At 38.6% G+C, this 15,631-nt stretch overlaps 1 protein-coding gene across 3 annotated transcripts; it reads right to left on the reverse strand.

The window, feature by feature from the left end:
* Nucleotides 1–802: 802 nt before the first annotated feature.
* On the reverse strand, nt 803–14,661 carry LOX (lysyl oxidase). Of its 3 annotated transcripts, none has more exons than XM_025387372.1 (7): nt 13,729–14,661; nt 13,266–13,374; nt 11,772–11,909; nt 10,395–10,551; nt 6,837–6,932; nt 6,374–6,489; nt 803–3,066 (listed from the first exon to the last, which is right to left on the reverse strand). In XM_025387372.1, exons 1-7 carry the CDS (start codon nt 14,357–14,359, stop codon nt 3,060–3,062), a joined length of 1,254 nt encoding a protein of 417 aa, XP_025243157.1. In that variant the 5' UTR covers nt 14,360–14,661; the 3' UTR covers nt 803–3,059. The 3 variants fall into 3 exon arrangements, with proteins under 3 accessions (XP_025243157.1, XP_025243159.1, XP_025243158.1); XM_025387374.1 differs by lacking the exon at nt 803–3,066 and having other exon boundaries at nt 6,370–6,489; nt 13,729–14,117; nt 14,238–14,376; XM_025387373.1 differs by lacking the exon at nt 803–3,066 and having other exon boundaries at nt 6,370–6,489.
* Between the last annotated feature and the right edge of the window lie 970 nt (nt 14,662–15,631).

A 15,631-nucleotide genomic window follows, 5' to 3' on the forward strand; every position in this document is an offset into this window, starting at 1 on the left:
AAGTATCTCCTTACCAGGAATTCAGTATTTTCATGCAATCTGCTAAAGATTAACTCTCAGTGCCAGGAAAATTTTAGTGAATTGCATTTCTTCTAGCATCTGAATATTCCGAAAAAAGTTACTACAGATAATGTCTAGTGAGTAATTGGATGATAGAAATTGTAAATAAAGTTATTCTATAAAAATATACAGATTTTCTGGAAATAGGCAAGTTGTATACTCATATATGTTATGCTACTGTTGGAAGACTGAGTGCTAGCCTCAGAGGTCAAGACATCTTTAACCCAGACTGTGGTCTGAATCATTATGAGATTACTAATATGGCATATTGTAAACTGACTCATAAACTCCAAAATTATGTTCCTATTTAGTCCGTTTTCTGTTTTTTTTTTTTTGTTTTTTTTTTTTGTTTTTTTTTTTTTTTAGTGTAAAAGCCAATCTCCTGTCAGTACTCAGCATTCTTTTTATCATTGCCAGTTCCTATTTTTTAAAATGTATTTAGAGTTTGGTAAGACTGGACTGTGTTCTTTATTTTATTAATTGATAACCTCCATCAACTAATCATTATCTTTGAGTTTTGGCAGTTATTCAGAGAAGAGATTCAAAATTCAAAATAATTCAAAGAAGTTCAAAAATACTGAGTGTTAAATCAGTACTTGTGAGTTACTTGGGTGTGTTTAGAGGTGCCAGGAGGGGAATGAAAGTTCACATAAGGAATAAAGTAGTATTTTTAGCTTCCTAATTGAAAAAAAAAATTGTCAAAATTAACCAAATAGTAGGTGTTGTATTTCAAAGGCAGACATTTCAGGGATTGAACACATTTTTAATTATTAGAAATACACACATGCATATAGTTAACCTTTAATTTATTTTTAAAAATAAATTATGGTCATGAAAAACAATAGTGCTTAAAATTGAAATTTTATAGACATGTAATTTTATTTCCTAAAAATAAAATAAGATGAACCTTCTGGGTAATAATGGGATTTTTAATACTTATTGAGGTTATAGACAGTCTTTTTTATGTCTCAATGCATAGCATGTGAGTACCTGGCATATATTAGGCCTTCAAATGATGATGAATGGATAGACAGATAAAAGGCCCAATGAATGATTGTGAATATGTCTTCTCCTATATATCCATGATGATATTGCCTAGTTTTTAATACAAGCTTAAGGATCAATAAAATGATAGATCTGAAATCTGTAGATGCCAGTCTGGCTCAGTATTAATACTGACAGTAGTTTTTTTTTGTTTTTTAAGAAAGCAAGTATATTAAAATATCTCTATTAGAAAAGATTACAATTTGAAAGGATCATTCTACAATCTTGGAACTAAAAAGCAATTTAAGGCAAAGAGGTACATCAAAGAAGCTATTCCATAGCTCAGTTACTAGCTCAACAAAAGCTCTGTCTGTATTGTCTACTGGTAAGCGTGTGCCCTGGTGGATAAGGATCATATGTACCGCTATATCCGCCAGCTGATGACTGTCCATCTCTAGCCCCTCTAACCATGCTATGCACCCAGTGAGTGCAGAATGATTACTAGTAATTGATGTTGACTTTACAATTCTATGATATGTAATACAGGATGCCGATGCACTTTTAAAATTCCACCTAACGTGTTCTGGCACTGGAAAGTCTTACTTGAGATTTTAATACTGGTTAATGTAGGAAAAATTCTGCTTAAGCACCACTAACTTAAAAGTGTAATTTCATTTTCTTGAATTTAGGAAAAAGCGAAAATCTCAAAATTCTATTATGGCACATGGTTTCACAGTTTAAAATGCAATCACACCTGTCTCATTACGCAGCATGATCCTTGGTTTTGCAGAAAGTATATTTTTCCTTTGTTCACCAACCCCTCAAGTATGTAATACTATGAGCTTTGCTAATTTAGACTATATCTCAGACACACACACATGTGTGACTGATTCCTGAATAAGCCTGAATAGAACACAGGATGATGTTCCTGTGTTCTAGATAATATAAAATTTTTAGCAATCCTCTCTTTAATAGCTGAACATCTTTTTAAAATCTAGAAAAGTTGAAAAATCCTAAAATGTTTTTCAATTTTTTTAAGTTATTTGAGAGACAGTTGTGGTTTGGGGGGGACTTGTTTGTATGATTTTATGTCAGCAAGAAAATTGTATCTTTGGCAAATATTTTAATATGTTTAAATGCATATTATCTCTGGATGTATCACATCAGTCATCAAAATGACTTCCCAGTTTCATGGCTGCCTTACATATAGCAGTCCCAAGAATGGTGATATTAAGAATCCCACTTACAACCTCTCTGCCCATGGGAAAGATGAAATGATAGAGGGCAGCCTCAAGAAATATCAGACAGGAATTGGGCAGCTCCCTTACTTATTTGTTCCAAAACAAAAGTTGACTCAAGTCAAAATGAAATTGTGCATTTGAAAGAAAGAAAGTTATCTACTTATTTTTAAAATGTAAACATAATTTTTATATAGGGATGTAACTATCTGAATACATGTATTGCCATGTCTCTGCTATATAGTAATATTTCTTGACACCAATGGTAATGTGTTTGTTTCTTTCTCAGCACCAGATGTGTCCATATGTATTTAAACAGTAGGAGCATTGTTTCTAAATTCATCTATGCTATGACATATATAAACCCATTATTATTATGTTTCACTAAAGTTCCAGCACGTTAGAAAACTTTCACTTCAAAGTCATTTTGGCTCATTCACTTAAATAATACTGACCCTTTTGCACTATAATTTCAAAAGGAACATGAGAAATTTGGATTTCTTTGAAAGAGTCAAATATGTAATTACAGAATTGAAACACTGTGATAATTCACAAAGTGATGTAAATAATAAACATTAAAAATTTCCCAAGTAATGATGACTTAAGTGTTCAAAATCCAGTTATGTGCTTTGTTATTGAAAACAGTCCAAACAAAATTTCTTTTGTTGTTTTCTGTTCTCTTTTTCAAAATACATGAATCCTACTGAAGTTAATCTATTTTTTCCCACTTCAGAACACCAGGCACTGATTTATCCATTGGGAGTTTTGCCTTGCTTTCTAATACCTAGATTAAGAAGACAAAATAAGACAAATTATTAACCTTATAATATAATGAATGAGTACAATAGACAAATTTAAAGTCAACCTTTTAAAAACTTTATGCCACAGTTTCCCTCCATCTATGCAGCAATCATGTTGTGAAATTATGCAGTAGTATATCATTTTAATAATGGTTTGAAGAAAGTGACTATGTCAACAGCGGAGATGCCCAATGCCTACACTCTTCACATTTAGAGGCAAGAAACCAGTTCTGAAACACTCAAGAGTGCAGCAGGACTTCTGGCACCAGCAGCCCTGACCAGGGGAATTCATTCCATGGAACAAGGGTGGCACATCCACCAAGAAGCAGAGTCAAGGCCTCTGCTCCATCTTGAATTAGTCCTTCTCCAGCATGACTTTGGATATAGAATAATACATTAATAGGCAGAAACTGGACCAAAAGATCAATCAAATATTACTGTATTTAAATGCGATCATAGATCTTCATGTAAGGAAGTAAAAATGCACTTATGCCAAATCATAAGCTATCAATTTCCAAACAGTAAATTCTGTGATGAGAAAAATCAAAAAAAAACTTACACAGTATTTTATAACTGAAAGGAGCCTCAGAGTCACCTTGTCCATACATTTTGTTTCAATGAGGAAAATGAAGGAGAGAGGGTACATTAACAGCACACACCTATTTACTGGGTGGCTTTTACACATCAACAGAATGCTCTTAAATATCTGGCAGGAAAAGAAATCAGTGAACTGATAAATGATATGTCTTCAGAGTGACACTCACTGCTGTTTACACAGCCACCAGAATGACCTGAGGGCCTTAGGCAAGTTACACTTCCTGCTCAAAAAGCTTCAGCCTCCCATTGCCTCCAGAATAAATTTTAGCCTTCTCTTCAGGGCTCTCTTCCATCTGGCCCCAACTTACTTTTCCATCCTTTCTGTCCAACTCCTAACTCCACGAAATTTATGCTTTAGCCAAACTAGAAGACTTGTTTTTCCAAACATGCCCTGCAGTTTCCTCCTGCCATGCAAGTTGCCTGTGATGCTGACTTGCCCTGGGCTTCCTTTCCTTAATGCTCCCCAGTGCATCCCTCAGACTTCAAGGCCCAATTCAAATGTATCCTAAAGTCACTCCTGAAACTCAGCCCAAAGACACCTCTCCTCTCTCTGAACTCTGATTCCTAGGAAGGAAGGCCTGATGTGAAAGTCAGAATATAAGAAGCGAGCATTATTATCCTGAAGGTGTGGGGTTTTTTCTCAAATATTCTATACTTTCCCCAATATTTCCACTCAGAATAAGTATGATATTTTATTATGATCACTAAGTGTGAGTAATTTCACTTTTTCATATTTTCATCTTATCTATATTGGTTACAAACATTCCAACTTCAACCACTCTTGAAGTTTGTTACACTCAGTAATAACTAGCGGAAAAAAAAATCAACTCTATATGAGTGACCACATCAGGAATCCCTCTGGTACAATCATATTGCTGGAGCAATACAACAATTTTTATTTCTTCTAAACATCTGGCAATATCCAATTCAACGGAATCTACTGATTAAAAGCAAGAGACATTCTATGGAACAGACCTCTCCAGGCCTATTTCTAGTGAGAAGTCAGTAAGACATACTTGGGAGTTACCAAACTTATAACAAAGGTCCTTCTGATCCCACCACATTTTATTTTACCCCTCATGAAACTTTTCATATTGTTATCTCTATTACAGTTATATGTGTAATTCTCTCACTTCCCCTACTCAAAATGCCTTTACTCAAATTATTTGAGAAAGAAATTCATTAAGCAGTGAGTGAGAGGCTGCAAGGTGGCAGACTGTACCTGACAACGGGTATATAACAGTGGACAAGAGACTAGATCCCAGCCATCACTGACTGGAGCAGGAGACAGACATTAAACAAAGAAATTCCTAAGTAATTAACTGAAAATAGTGTAATAAGGCTACAACAGTATAGAGATTAGTAGTCCTATTTATGTTTGCATTATTCAGTAATATCTGGTTCAGGGCATCAACAAACCGTACAAAAATGAGAGTGCAAATGAATAAATAAACGGAGAATGGATGAATAAATTAAGGAATTATAAAAATTAAGAAAAATTAATCTGTTCATTTAAGTGCAAATTATTTTAGCTTAAATTATACAGGTGTTCTGGCGGTGGGGGGCAGGGGTTAGTTATACTATAACCAACTCCACACAATATGGGCCATAAAACCTGCCAGGTTTTCTGTGCTGTGGGCATGTTCACAAGAATGTATGTGACTATTTTTTCAGTGCTATTCTTTTGCTATCATAGGCTTCATCTATCTCTAATGCTGTGACAACACTTGTAAAGCACAGTCTCTGCTTCTTTATGTATAAAGTCCTGGGTTTTGTATCAGGCAGAAATTTCTATTAATTATGAGTTTCTAGTAGAGCTCTGCTACACCTGTCTGTATGATCCAGTGGCACTGGTGGTTCCCCAGTGACAAAGCAAAGCTATTGAGTGTTGAGTATCATTCCAATGGAAATAGTATTCTCATTGTTGGGAAGCCATAACTCAAGTGGCATATGTAATTATAATCCAGCACCCAGCAACACTTGGGGAGGTAGTGCTTAAGGAGATGGGGCAGGACAGACAGGCACGCAGGCAAACCTACCCAACTTTCTTTCATTATTTTCATCAAAGCACCTCCCTGTGAATAGATATCTTTCAAGATTCCATTCAAAGAAGAGTCTCAGGAGAAGGAATATTATAAAGAAACCTCCACATACCTCAGTCTTTTGCAGAGTATTTTCCTAGTATCCATGGTTCTAGAACTCAAATATATGACATCTTAATGTGTACAGACCAGGGGGGTTGATTTCTTCAGTTGCTTACTTTATGGCAGTGGCTTTCAAAATGTACTTTGAAGAATCCTAGCAATTTTTTCAGGGACTGTGAGGAAGGGGCAGGAAGCAACTACTGAAGCTTCTACAAGCTCACCCACTCTGCATACTGAGCAATTTGATGTATTGGGCCTTCACAAATGCCTTCTGGGTAAACACTGTGGTCTGTTTATGTCTTCTCCTGAAAAGTAAGCTTCTCCTGAAAACTAAAAACCTTAGTACATTCTCCTTTGCCTTCCATTATTAAAAAAAAAAAAAAAAGAAAAAAAAAGAAAAAAGAAAATCAGACTGCATACCATTTTCTGCCTTTGGTCTGCTTACAAGAAAGCTGCTGTAGTAGTAGAAACAGATACATTCCATGTATAATGTTTGAGCATGAACAAAAATTATTTGTGACAATTACTTAGCTAAGCAAATAACACTTACGGTGAAATTGTGCAGCCTGAGGCATACGCATGATGTCCTGTGTAGCGAATGTCACAGCGCACAACATTGTTGGTATAGTCAGATTCAGGAACCAGGTAGCTGGGGTTTACACTGACCTGGACAATACAAACAGCATTTGTGTTAGAGTTCCTCAGTATTTTTTTTTCCATAGGGCTACAATAAGGAAATTGTTAATGAGGGACTTAGCTAAATCAAGCAGGGAAGGGATTTTTAACTTAAGTGGTTAAACTCTGGAGATATTATGGAAGGAGACTGCGTATTTCCCCCTGAAGTTCTTTAAAATAAGACAGATTAGATTAGATTAGATTAGATTAGATTGTTTAGAAATAGTTTGAGGATGTATAATTGCTTCCAATACCATGATTATTTAACATTTGAATCCAGAAAGGAAGGCCTATTGATCTGCAATATAAATACATAATATATTTTCAAAGGTCTTCACCTTTAGGATATAGTTTCCAGGTTTTACATCTGTAATATCAATCCACTGGCAGTCTATGTCTGCACCGTAAGTATCGTAACAGCCAGGACTCAATCCCTAAAATAAACAACATACAAAATTTTACATGATGGTATATGGTCGGGCTATGCTAAATAATATGCTATTATTTGCAAATTAAATTTTGAGTTAGTACTTACAAGAGTCTGACATAAAACTATACTTATATTTCATCTCCCTTGAGAAGTATTTATTACTCAGCCTTATAGCACCTCCAGCTAAAAAAGATATAGGACTAATATAAGTAGTAGTACATCTCACTTCTTAAAAGTGTCATATATCACCAGAGATAAATGCAATCTGAAGGAACAAAATAGTTCTCTACCAAAATTCTAGAATTTTAACAGTTCAAGAATAAAGGGCACATAATAATTAACTTAGCTCAAATGTCCTCTTCTCAGTGAAATCCTCCTCAATTTCCCCTTTTGGAAATTACCTTCTTGTACTTTGAACAGCCATGATACTTTTTATTGTGGGTAGCTTTTATAGTATTTATCCCTTTTTGCTCTGCATTATAATCATGCTATGTAAGAATATAGCTAACCAGAGGTTGCAAGTTCCCTAAGGGTGGAGTCTATGTTGCATCTTTGAATAACTAACATTTATTAAATAGTATGTGGCAGGAACAATTGTAAACATTTTAAGATATATGTGTGTGTGTGTGTGTGTATATATATCCACACACACACACACACACGAAAATTCAATTTTCACAACTACATGAGGTGCTATTACTATCTCCATTTATAGATGAGAAAACTGAGGCACACTAAGATCAAATAACTTACCGAAGGGTATCCAGCTAGTAAGTGGCTAAGCTGGTTTTGAGTTTAGATAATCAAGGTCCAGAGTCCCTGTTCTTAACTACCACACTATACTGTTTCTCATACGGTCACTGAAACATGACATATTTTGTTGAAGGGGTAAATGCATGACTGAACTGATGAATGCCACATCACTCCACTTGCTAATACATTCACATCAATAAGTAAATGAGTGCCTTTTATAGGCTGGGAGGAGAAAAATACAACAAATACAATCCTTGCTTTTAAGAATGTTATAGTCTGGAGAAGTTTCCTCAGATTGGAGTCTGTAGGTATATTCTTGATTCCATTAGTTCTTCACAAAATGTTTTAACTTGTATTTTCATTCTAACAATAATTTAAATTTAAAAGTACGTGCTAGATTCACTTTAACTCAATACTGTCACTCAATTCTAGCAACCAATATTGCTTTGCAATGTTTAAGATCACTTTGGTCACCCAAGAGAGAGTAAAATCACCTTGGCATGCTCTGCCAGTACTGGTTTAGCTATAGCTTGTTTTGGGAAGAGCAGGGGAGAATTGTGCTGTCATACAGCACACAATAGCACAGACAGGTCAAACTCAGAAGGGTCAGTGTTGCAGCAGTGAGACTCATATTCTATTGTTATCGTCTAGATTCCTACCTTGATCCATACATCACTTAACAGTATGTTGAGTAGTCAATACAAAATGAAGGATTTTTGGTCTGATTCCAGCATACAATTCTGATTCTAGCATATAATACATACTCAATAAGTGTTAGCTATTACTTCTACTACTACCACAATGTTCATGACATTGTAAAGGATTCGTTGGATTAGATATTCATTTAAGATGGGTTTAAACAATGCTTCAATGCTTATCTTGCCTTCAAATAGACAAAAGACCTTTAAAAATGCCAAAATTGGCACTCTAGAATTCATCAGCTGACAGAATTTAAGTATAAGCTTTGCTTATTTGTACAAGCAAACAAAAACTAGAGTTACTAAGGCAAACAGGCATTTCATGTAGGCAAAGTCAAAATATAAAAACAGATTAAATGTAGAATGTTAGCTGAGACTCTCTAAATCAGCAATTTGAGTTTTAGCAATACATGCTATTTGTTACATTAAATTAATAAGTGAATGCAGCTGTTTTAGTTTTGTATATATTTAATATGTAAATTTTTATCTCAGAATGCAGGAGTTATTAATATTTACAAGTATAAATCTAAAGAAGTTATACCTAGTTTTATGCTTGAATACATTTAAGCAGCATTCAGTAAAACTAATCTAAGTCATCACTGGGTGATTGAGAGATTATTTTTTCCTTTAAATGAAGCCATGTGAAAGAGAAATTGGTCTAATGAAAAAAAAATCAAATATATAAATCACTCAATGCAAGATTTGGTGAATAACGGTTAAAAAGAACATATATGGAAGATGATTAACAAGAAAGCTACCATATAAAATGAAATGGGGTTACCCCAAAGAAGTGGGGGACGAGAAGTGCTATAATGTCTACAATCCCACCTTCAAATATTTCAGAGTGAGCTGTCCAGAGTGCCTCTTTGTATAAATGGGGCGAATAAACTCTAGGTCCCTTGCACAGGACTTGCAGATCACTGAAAAGGGAATCTCTATACACACACATGAATAATGCGTGGGTAAGTTACATTTCTTCTTTCTTAAATAAATACTGTCCCGAGGCATGTAGAAGTTAACCTTTCCCCCACCAATTGCTATGATGTTCTAAGCTCAGAGAAAAAAGCAATGGTAACATTTAGGTCACCAAACAGCTTCCTGCCACAGCCCTGGAATTTGCTTCCCAAGATGCCAACTGCTGATCCCTTTGTACCCTGAGTTATGTACATTCACTACCCTTTGCCAAGATCTGGGCAGGAGTCAAATTATAATGTCCTTTTACAAATTAGGGTTTCATATGGAAATACTGACATAGCTTTTAACTGACACGCATTTTCCTATGATAAAACACACAAACTGCTTAGTTCAGCACTACTTTAGAAAAATCCATCCCAACAACATCTGACATCAATTATACTGTAGATTTAAATATATACGTGTGGAGAAAGAAATGGTGTCCTTCTGCTCTAATTTGCATTATTAAAAGAGACAACTTTTTAAAGTGCTTTCAAAGAAGTGTATTTCTCCTTCATTTGCTAACCCCAATCACTATTCTATTTCCAGCATAAAACAGAAGGAAGGAATGGTTTCAAAGGTGAAAAAAACAGAGACATCTTTTTTTTTTTTTTACAGTTATTTACTAAGCCAGTTAAGGAATACAGAATGGGTGCATATGTTGTTGACTATTCAGACTTTTTCAGAGAGTAATTTTCTGTTCTTCATTGTGGAACATAACAAGGACCCACACTGACCTGTGATCATGAATAGGGGCTATATGCATAATGGGAAATATTTCAAAAGTAATTTGGATCATCAAGCCGTCATTTTCCTTTTCCCAATTATTTTCCATCTTGACAACGTGGACCTCAAATTGAATGCTTTACAAAAGAGAGGTGAGAGGAAAGAAAATACTAGACTCATGGGGTATATCATCTTCAGTTTTCTTTGAGAAAGGTCTCTGTATCCTTTTGATAAAAATGTGTGTTCTTTATGAAATGCTATTTAATGCTAACTAATGGTAGATGACCTGTTTCTCTCTGAGGCTTGAGGTTCCAGATTTTAGGGTGCCAACATACCTGTGTGTGTGCAGTACATGCAAATCGCCTGTGGTAGCCATAGTCACAGGATGTGTCTTCAAGACAGAAACTTGCTTTGTGGCCTTCAGCCACTCTCCTCTGGGTGTTGGCATCAAGCAGGTCATAGTGGCTAAACTCATCCATACTGTGGTAATGTCTAACGTCCCACAAAACAAAAAGATGGTGGTCAGTTACATACAGAGAAAGCAATGAAGATATTAAATGACTTCGCCCATGGCTTCACAAATTTGTTTTCACATTAAAATTGAGACCAAATTTATCTTCTAAAAGAGAGATTCATGCTAGGGTTCCCCCCCTACCGCCCCCCAGGACATAAATCTATCAAAATTGCAAGGTTTAACTTTGCTACTAGGACAAAAGACTTAGTTCATTATTTTGCTCTCTTATTGCACCCTGTTTTGTCTTTGAATATTACAGAGAAATGGACAATAAATTATCTGTTCTGAAGTGAAACTTGCCATGTGTTCTCTAGTGTATTCCTCTTGGCTGCCACTGCTGATGTTTCATTCCAAATAGCAGCACATTACTTTTTCAAGGTTTCTATGAGATTTTTTTAAAAATTGAGTTCTCACATATTTAAAATCATTAGTGAAACGCAAAGGAGAAATCATGGCATGTTTTATCCACCATTATTATTTAAATAGTACACACTTTTATTTAGAAATAAAGTATTCCTATTTTATCAGGAAATTGGGTGACTTATATCTACTTTTGTCATTTCATTAAACAGAAGGTGCTGAGCTGTTCATCTTCCCACATAAGGAAAAACAACGAGGACTGGCTTGGATTTCAGGAAGTAAGTTTAAGGCTACACATCAGGATTTCCTGACAATTAACACCCAGGCAAGTTACTAAGGCAAATGATAGAATTACCTTATGTAAAACTCCTTAAATTTAGGATAGAACAGGCAACCACCTTGGGTTTGATACAGGTCTTTTTGAGCTTAGGGAGTGTATCACCTACATCTTTCTTTGAGAATGGTTTCTGAATCCTTGTGATAAAAAACGTGTGGTCTTTATGAAAGGCTATTTAATGCTAACTAACTGTAGATGATCTTGGCTGTAATGGACTTTTAAAGAAATTCTATCTGTAATGCATTGGAGTAAATTTTATTGAAGTCAATTGCTGTATCCTATCAACAGCTTTAATAAGCTGGGCTTCAGATTTTCTATTTCAAAAGATAACAGGATCATGTAGTAGATGGGTTATGTCAAATTACATAGAGAAAAAATCAAAATATAAATAATAGCAATTTTCTCCTTTTAGGTAAGAAATAAGACTTGCATTTGTGATGTCAAAAATCACCCGAAAATTGAAAAGCAACTCAAAAGTACCCAGGAGGCCCATTTACTTACTGGTGACAACTGTGCCATTCCCAGGAATATCTTGGTCGGCTGGGTAAGAAATCTGATGTCCCTTGGTTTTTCACTCTTTGGGGAAATCTGAGCAGCACCCTGTGATCATAATCTCTGACATCTGCCCTGTATGCCGTACTGTGATTTTGAAAAAAGAAAAATTATTATATTCATAGAATATTAACTAAAGACAAAACTACAAATAAAACCTCCATTATATAGTAGTGACAATCCTCCTTCCCCAGCTAGACTATCAGTTCCAAGAGGCCAGGGCATTTGGTTTATTTGGTTCATGCTGAAAAGCTCCTAGAAGAGTCTTGGAGCAGTCAGAGCTCAATGAATATTTGGTGAATAAGTGAATGAATAACAACTATGGAAATGCACAGATTTTTACAGTAAAAACATAATAAATAAGCATTAAAAATCTAAATGTCAGAAGTAAACTTTATGTCTAGAATCAATTCAAGTTTGATCATATGAACGAGTGAAACTGAAGTGGAAATAATCCAATAAGAAATAATTCACAGATATTACGAACTTCAAATTTAGCAAAACTTTCAAAATAGTTAATAAGTTGCAAACTGAGGAAATAACTCTAGAAGAGCATACCCAGATTTAAATTAATAATTTTGTAACTTCACTACCCCAAAACAATGGCAGTACTGTAAAAACATCATAGGGAGTTCAATGGTGTGAGTGATGCAAGACTCAGGAATGAAAATGAGCTTGGATGTCTTCACTTCCTTTAACCTGACAATTGTAAAGGGTCAAAGTAGAAGAAATGTACAAATAAACATTACTGTGTTCCTACTAATATATTTAGTGTGGCTATATGTTCAGATGGTATTGATGACCTTATTTTACACTTTACATTTTTGATTAAATTTTTATTAAAACATATTTTGCTCCCTCTGCTGTCTCCTAGCAGTAAACTCAGAGAACCCCAATCTCAGAGTTACTATTTTATTTTAGAATAGTGGAAGAACAAAGCTCTTGCTCATGGTCTTATTCTGGCTGAAGTAATACCGAAACAACCAAGTTCATCGTGGTCTCAAACAAAAGAGGAAAACTTAGTCTTTACCAATGAGGCTACGATGGCAAATTTGCCCCCATTCTTTTAAGGGGGTATTAACACACCCTTCATTACAATCAATGTTTTGAATTACTGTATAGTTGTTTTATGAAAAGTGATTGGAAACAATCGACTCCCAAGTTTAAGTATCTTGGAAAAAGAGCATGAGACTTCAGTCTCCAGGGTAAGGGTTTGCTCCACCTCTCTGATTCGTGCTGCAGTTTGAGACAGAACCCACAGAAATCTTCAAAATATTAACTCTCCGTCCAGGTCAGCATGCCTAGGAGGTCACGTCCCACTTCCCAGCTCTTGTCCCACTTCCTAACACTTGTCTGCGCGGAACAGTAGCAGTCAGAAGCAGGCACCAGAGCGCCCCCTGAAGGAAGACCGGGGAGCGGGGCCTCAGACATCTCAGCCCGTACCTGGCCAGGCAGTTTTCCTCCGCGGCGCATCTCAGGTTGTACATGGACATCTTCTGCACGTACGTGGACGCCTGGATGTAGTAGGGGTCGGCCACCAGGTCTGGGAGACCTAAACGTCAGCAGGCGACGGGCGCAGCAGTGAAACAACCCGGCGCCCCCCGCTCCAACTCCCTACCCCTCTAGGTCCCTTACTCCTCACCCTTCGCCCACCGGGACTGCAGAGTGGAGCAGGGGGCAGCAAGAGAACTGGGGACTCCCGGGGCTGCAAAGCAATGTGAAAAGGAAGCAGGAGGGGCCAGACGCGCGGTTTGCACTAGATTCCAGGGCTGCCACTGCAGGCGCGTTGGGGGAGGGATTGGATCTGCGAGGACCGGGGCCCGCCGCGCCCAGGCAGCCACGTCGAAAAGCCACATAGCTGGGGACCAGGTGCACGGGTGGTTCCAGCGGACTTGGGGGTACTTACCGTACTGGAAGTAGCCAGTGCCGTATCCGGGCCGGTACCTGCCCCCAGGTCTGGGCCTTTCATAAGTATCGTAGTAGTTGTAATAAGGGTTGTCGTCAGAGTACTTGTAGGGGTTGTACGGGTCGTCGCCCACCATGCCGTCCACGCGGCTGGGCAGCTGCAGGTTACTGAGCGCAGGGACATCTCCCGGCGCGGTCTGGTTCTCCACGCGCGGGGCGCCAGCTTCGCGGGCTCCAGATGTCGAGTAGCCAGCTTGGAACCAGTGGCGGGCGGTGGGCCTGGGGCGGCCGGCGGTGACTCCAGATGAGCCGGCCGTCCGCGCCCGCGCCGCGGCGGTGCGGTTGTCGCGGATCAGCAGGATCGGAGTGCGGGGCTGCTGGGCGGAGGCGTTGGCGGCACCGGGGACGGCGGCGCCCGGGTCCCGGCGGCGCTGAGGCTGGTACTGTGAGCCCAGGCTCAGCAAGCTGAACACCTGCCCGTTGTTCTCCCATTGGATCTGCTGGCGCCAGGCTCCCGGAGCCGCCGGCGGCTCGCGCGGGGGCTGCTGTTGGCCGGCGGCGGGCGGGGCGCAGCGCACGAGCGCGCAGAGCTGCAAAGGCCCGAGCAGGAACACTGTCCAGGCGAAGCGCATCACTCCTTTTGCCAGATTGACCCCGCTCGAGGAGGACGTGGCTCAGAGAAAATAAAAACAGGGCTCAAATCACGTGAGGGAGGGAGAAATCTTCAACCAAGGAGCCGAGCGGAGCACGGGTATCTCAGTCTCCACCAAGCAATGCCAAGGGTGGGATTCAGACCCTTCCCCAGTCAAGGCGGCTGCTCTCGGACGTGGCACCCTTCCCTTTCCCCTTTCTCAGTCCTGGAAGGCAACGGGGAGCGGCGCGGCAGTCCCGGAGAGCGGGCAGTGTCTGGAGTGAAGGAAGGAGGAGTGATTTTAAACTTTCTGGCACGTTTGCAAAGTTACACAAGCCGTTCTGGCCCGGCCGCCCCTCAGCTATTTGTTCACGTAATGCGATTGGAAACGTGCAAGGCGGACAGCTCCTCGCCTCTGCCCCTCCCTTTCTCCCCTCCCTGCCCTCCTCCCCCCAGACACGTTGCACAGGGAGCGTTAAGGGGAAAGAACAAAACGGAACACACATCCTGAGACACACTGGCTTAATCTGGGGCGAACATGCAGGAATTTCAAAAAACTCAGACAGGCGAAGGCAGCCAGGCCATGGGGCGACGCCAAAATATGCACGAAGAAAAATGCTATTAGGTCACCAGCCCTTGAGAGGCGGGAAGTCGGGAGGTTGGGAGGGTGCTGGGGGCGAGAGGGGGCGGGGGAGGATTGTGACTAAAGTTTATCCATAGAAGAGTTAACCAGACACATTTCCCAACGCACACTCACTTGCTTTTATGGGAAGCGCCCTCAGCAAATAAACCCCAGGATATCAAATTTTGTTTTTCTGTGTGTAGGTAATATGAGAAATGGGTTACAAATTTATTTCCTACAGTGAATATTTTAATAACCAAAAGTGAAATTTTACAGGGAACAAAGCCAGCTAACGCTGCAGCAATGAATAAACCTGTCTCTTTTTCAAAATGCCGGCCTGATTTGTACTTTGAGTGGAAGTGGAGAGCAATCGTTCATCTCCACAGTGTCTATAAGAAAGATTTATTAAAGACTAGAACAAGTCTGCACGAGAAAGCACTCAGAAGGCATCTTCACATATGCATTTTATAAGACATCTTTCTCCTTCATCTTACTTATAAAGAGGTTTGACTTTGGTTTTAAAAAAAATTAAATCATCTCTGTTAAATACTGAAAGTCAGTAAAACATCGCTTGCTGTTTGATTTATCTTCCAATCTAAACAAGGGAGTTGCTGAAGAAACAGCCTTAGAGTTCAGATTTTGGTAAAGAGA

This window comes from Theropithecus gelada, chromosome 6 (assembly GCF_003255815.1).
Source record: "Theropithecus gelada isolate Dixy chromosome 6, Tgel_1.0, whole genome shotgun sequence".
Classification (NCBI taxonomy): domain Eukaryota; kingdom Metazoa; phylum Chordata; class Mammalia; order Primates; family Cercopithecidae; genus Theropithecus; species Theropithecus gelada.

Bases quoted from the DNA above. Each gene is read 5' to 3' on its own strand.
- LOX (XM_025387372.1), bottom strand. From the start codon at position 14,359: ATGCGCTTCGCCTGGACAGTGTTCCTGCTCGGGCCTTTGCAGCTCTGC. The intron at 13,375-13,728 runs GTAAGTACCCCC...GCTGACGTTTAG, and splicing joins CACTGGCTACTTCCAGTACG to GTCTCCCAGACCTGGTGGCC. The intron at 11,910-13,265 runs GTACGGGCTGAG...TCAAAATCACAG, and splicing joins GAGGAAAACTGCCTGGCCAG to TACGGCATACAGGGCAGATG.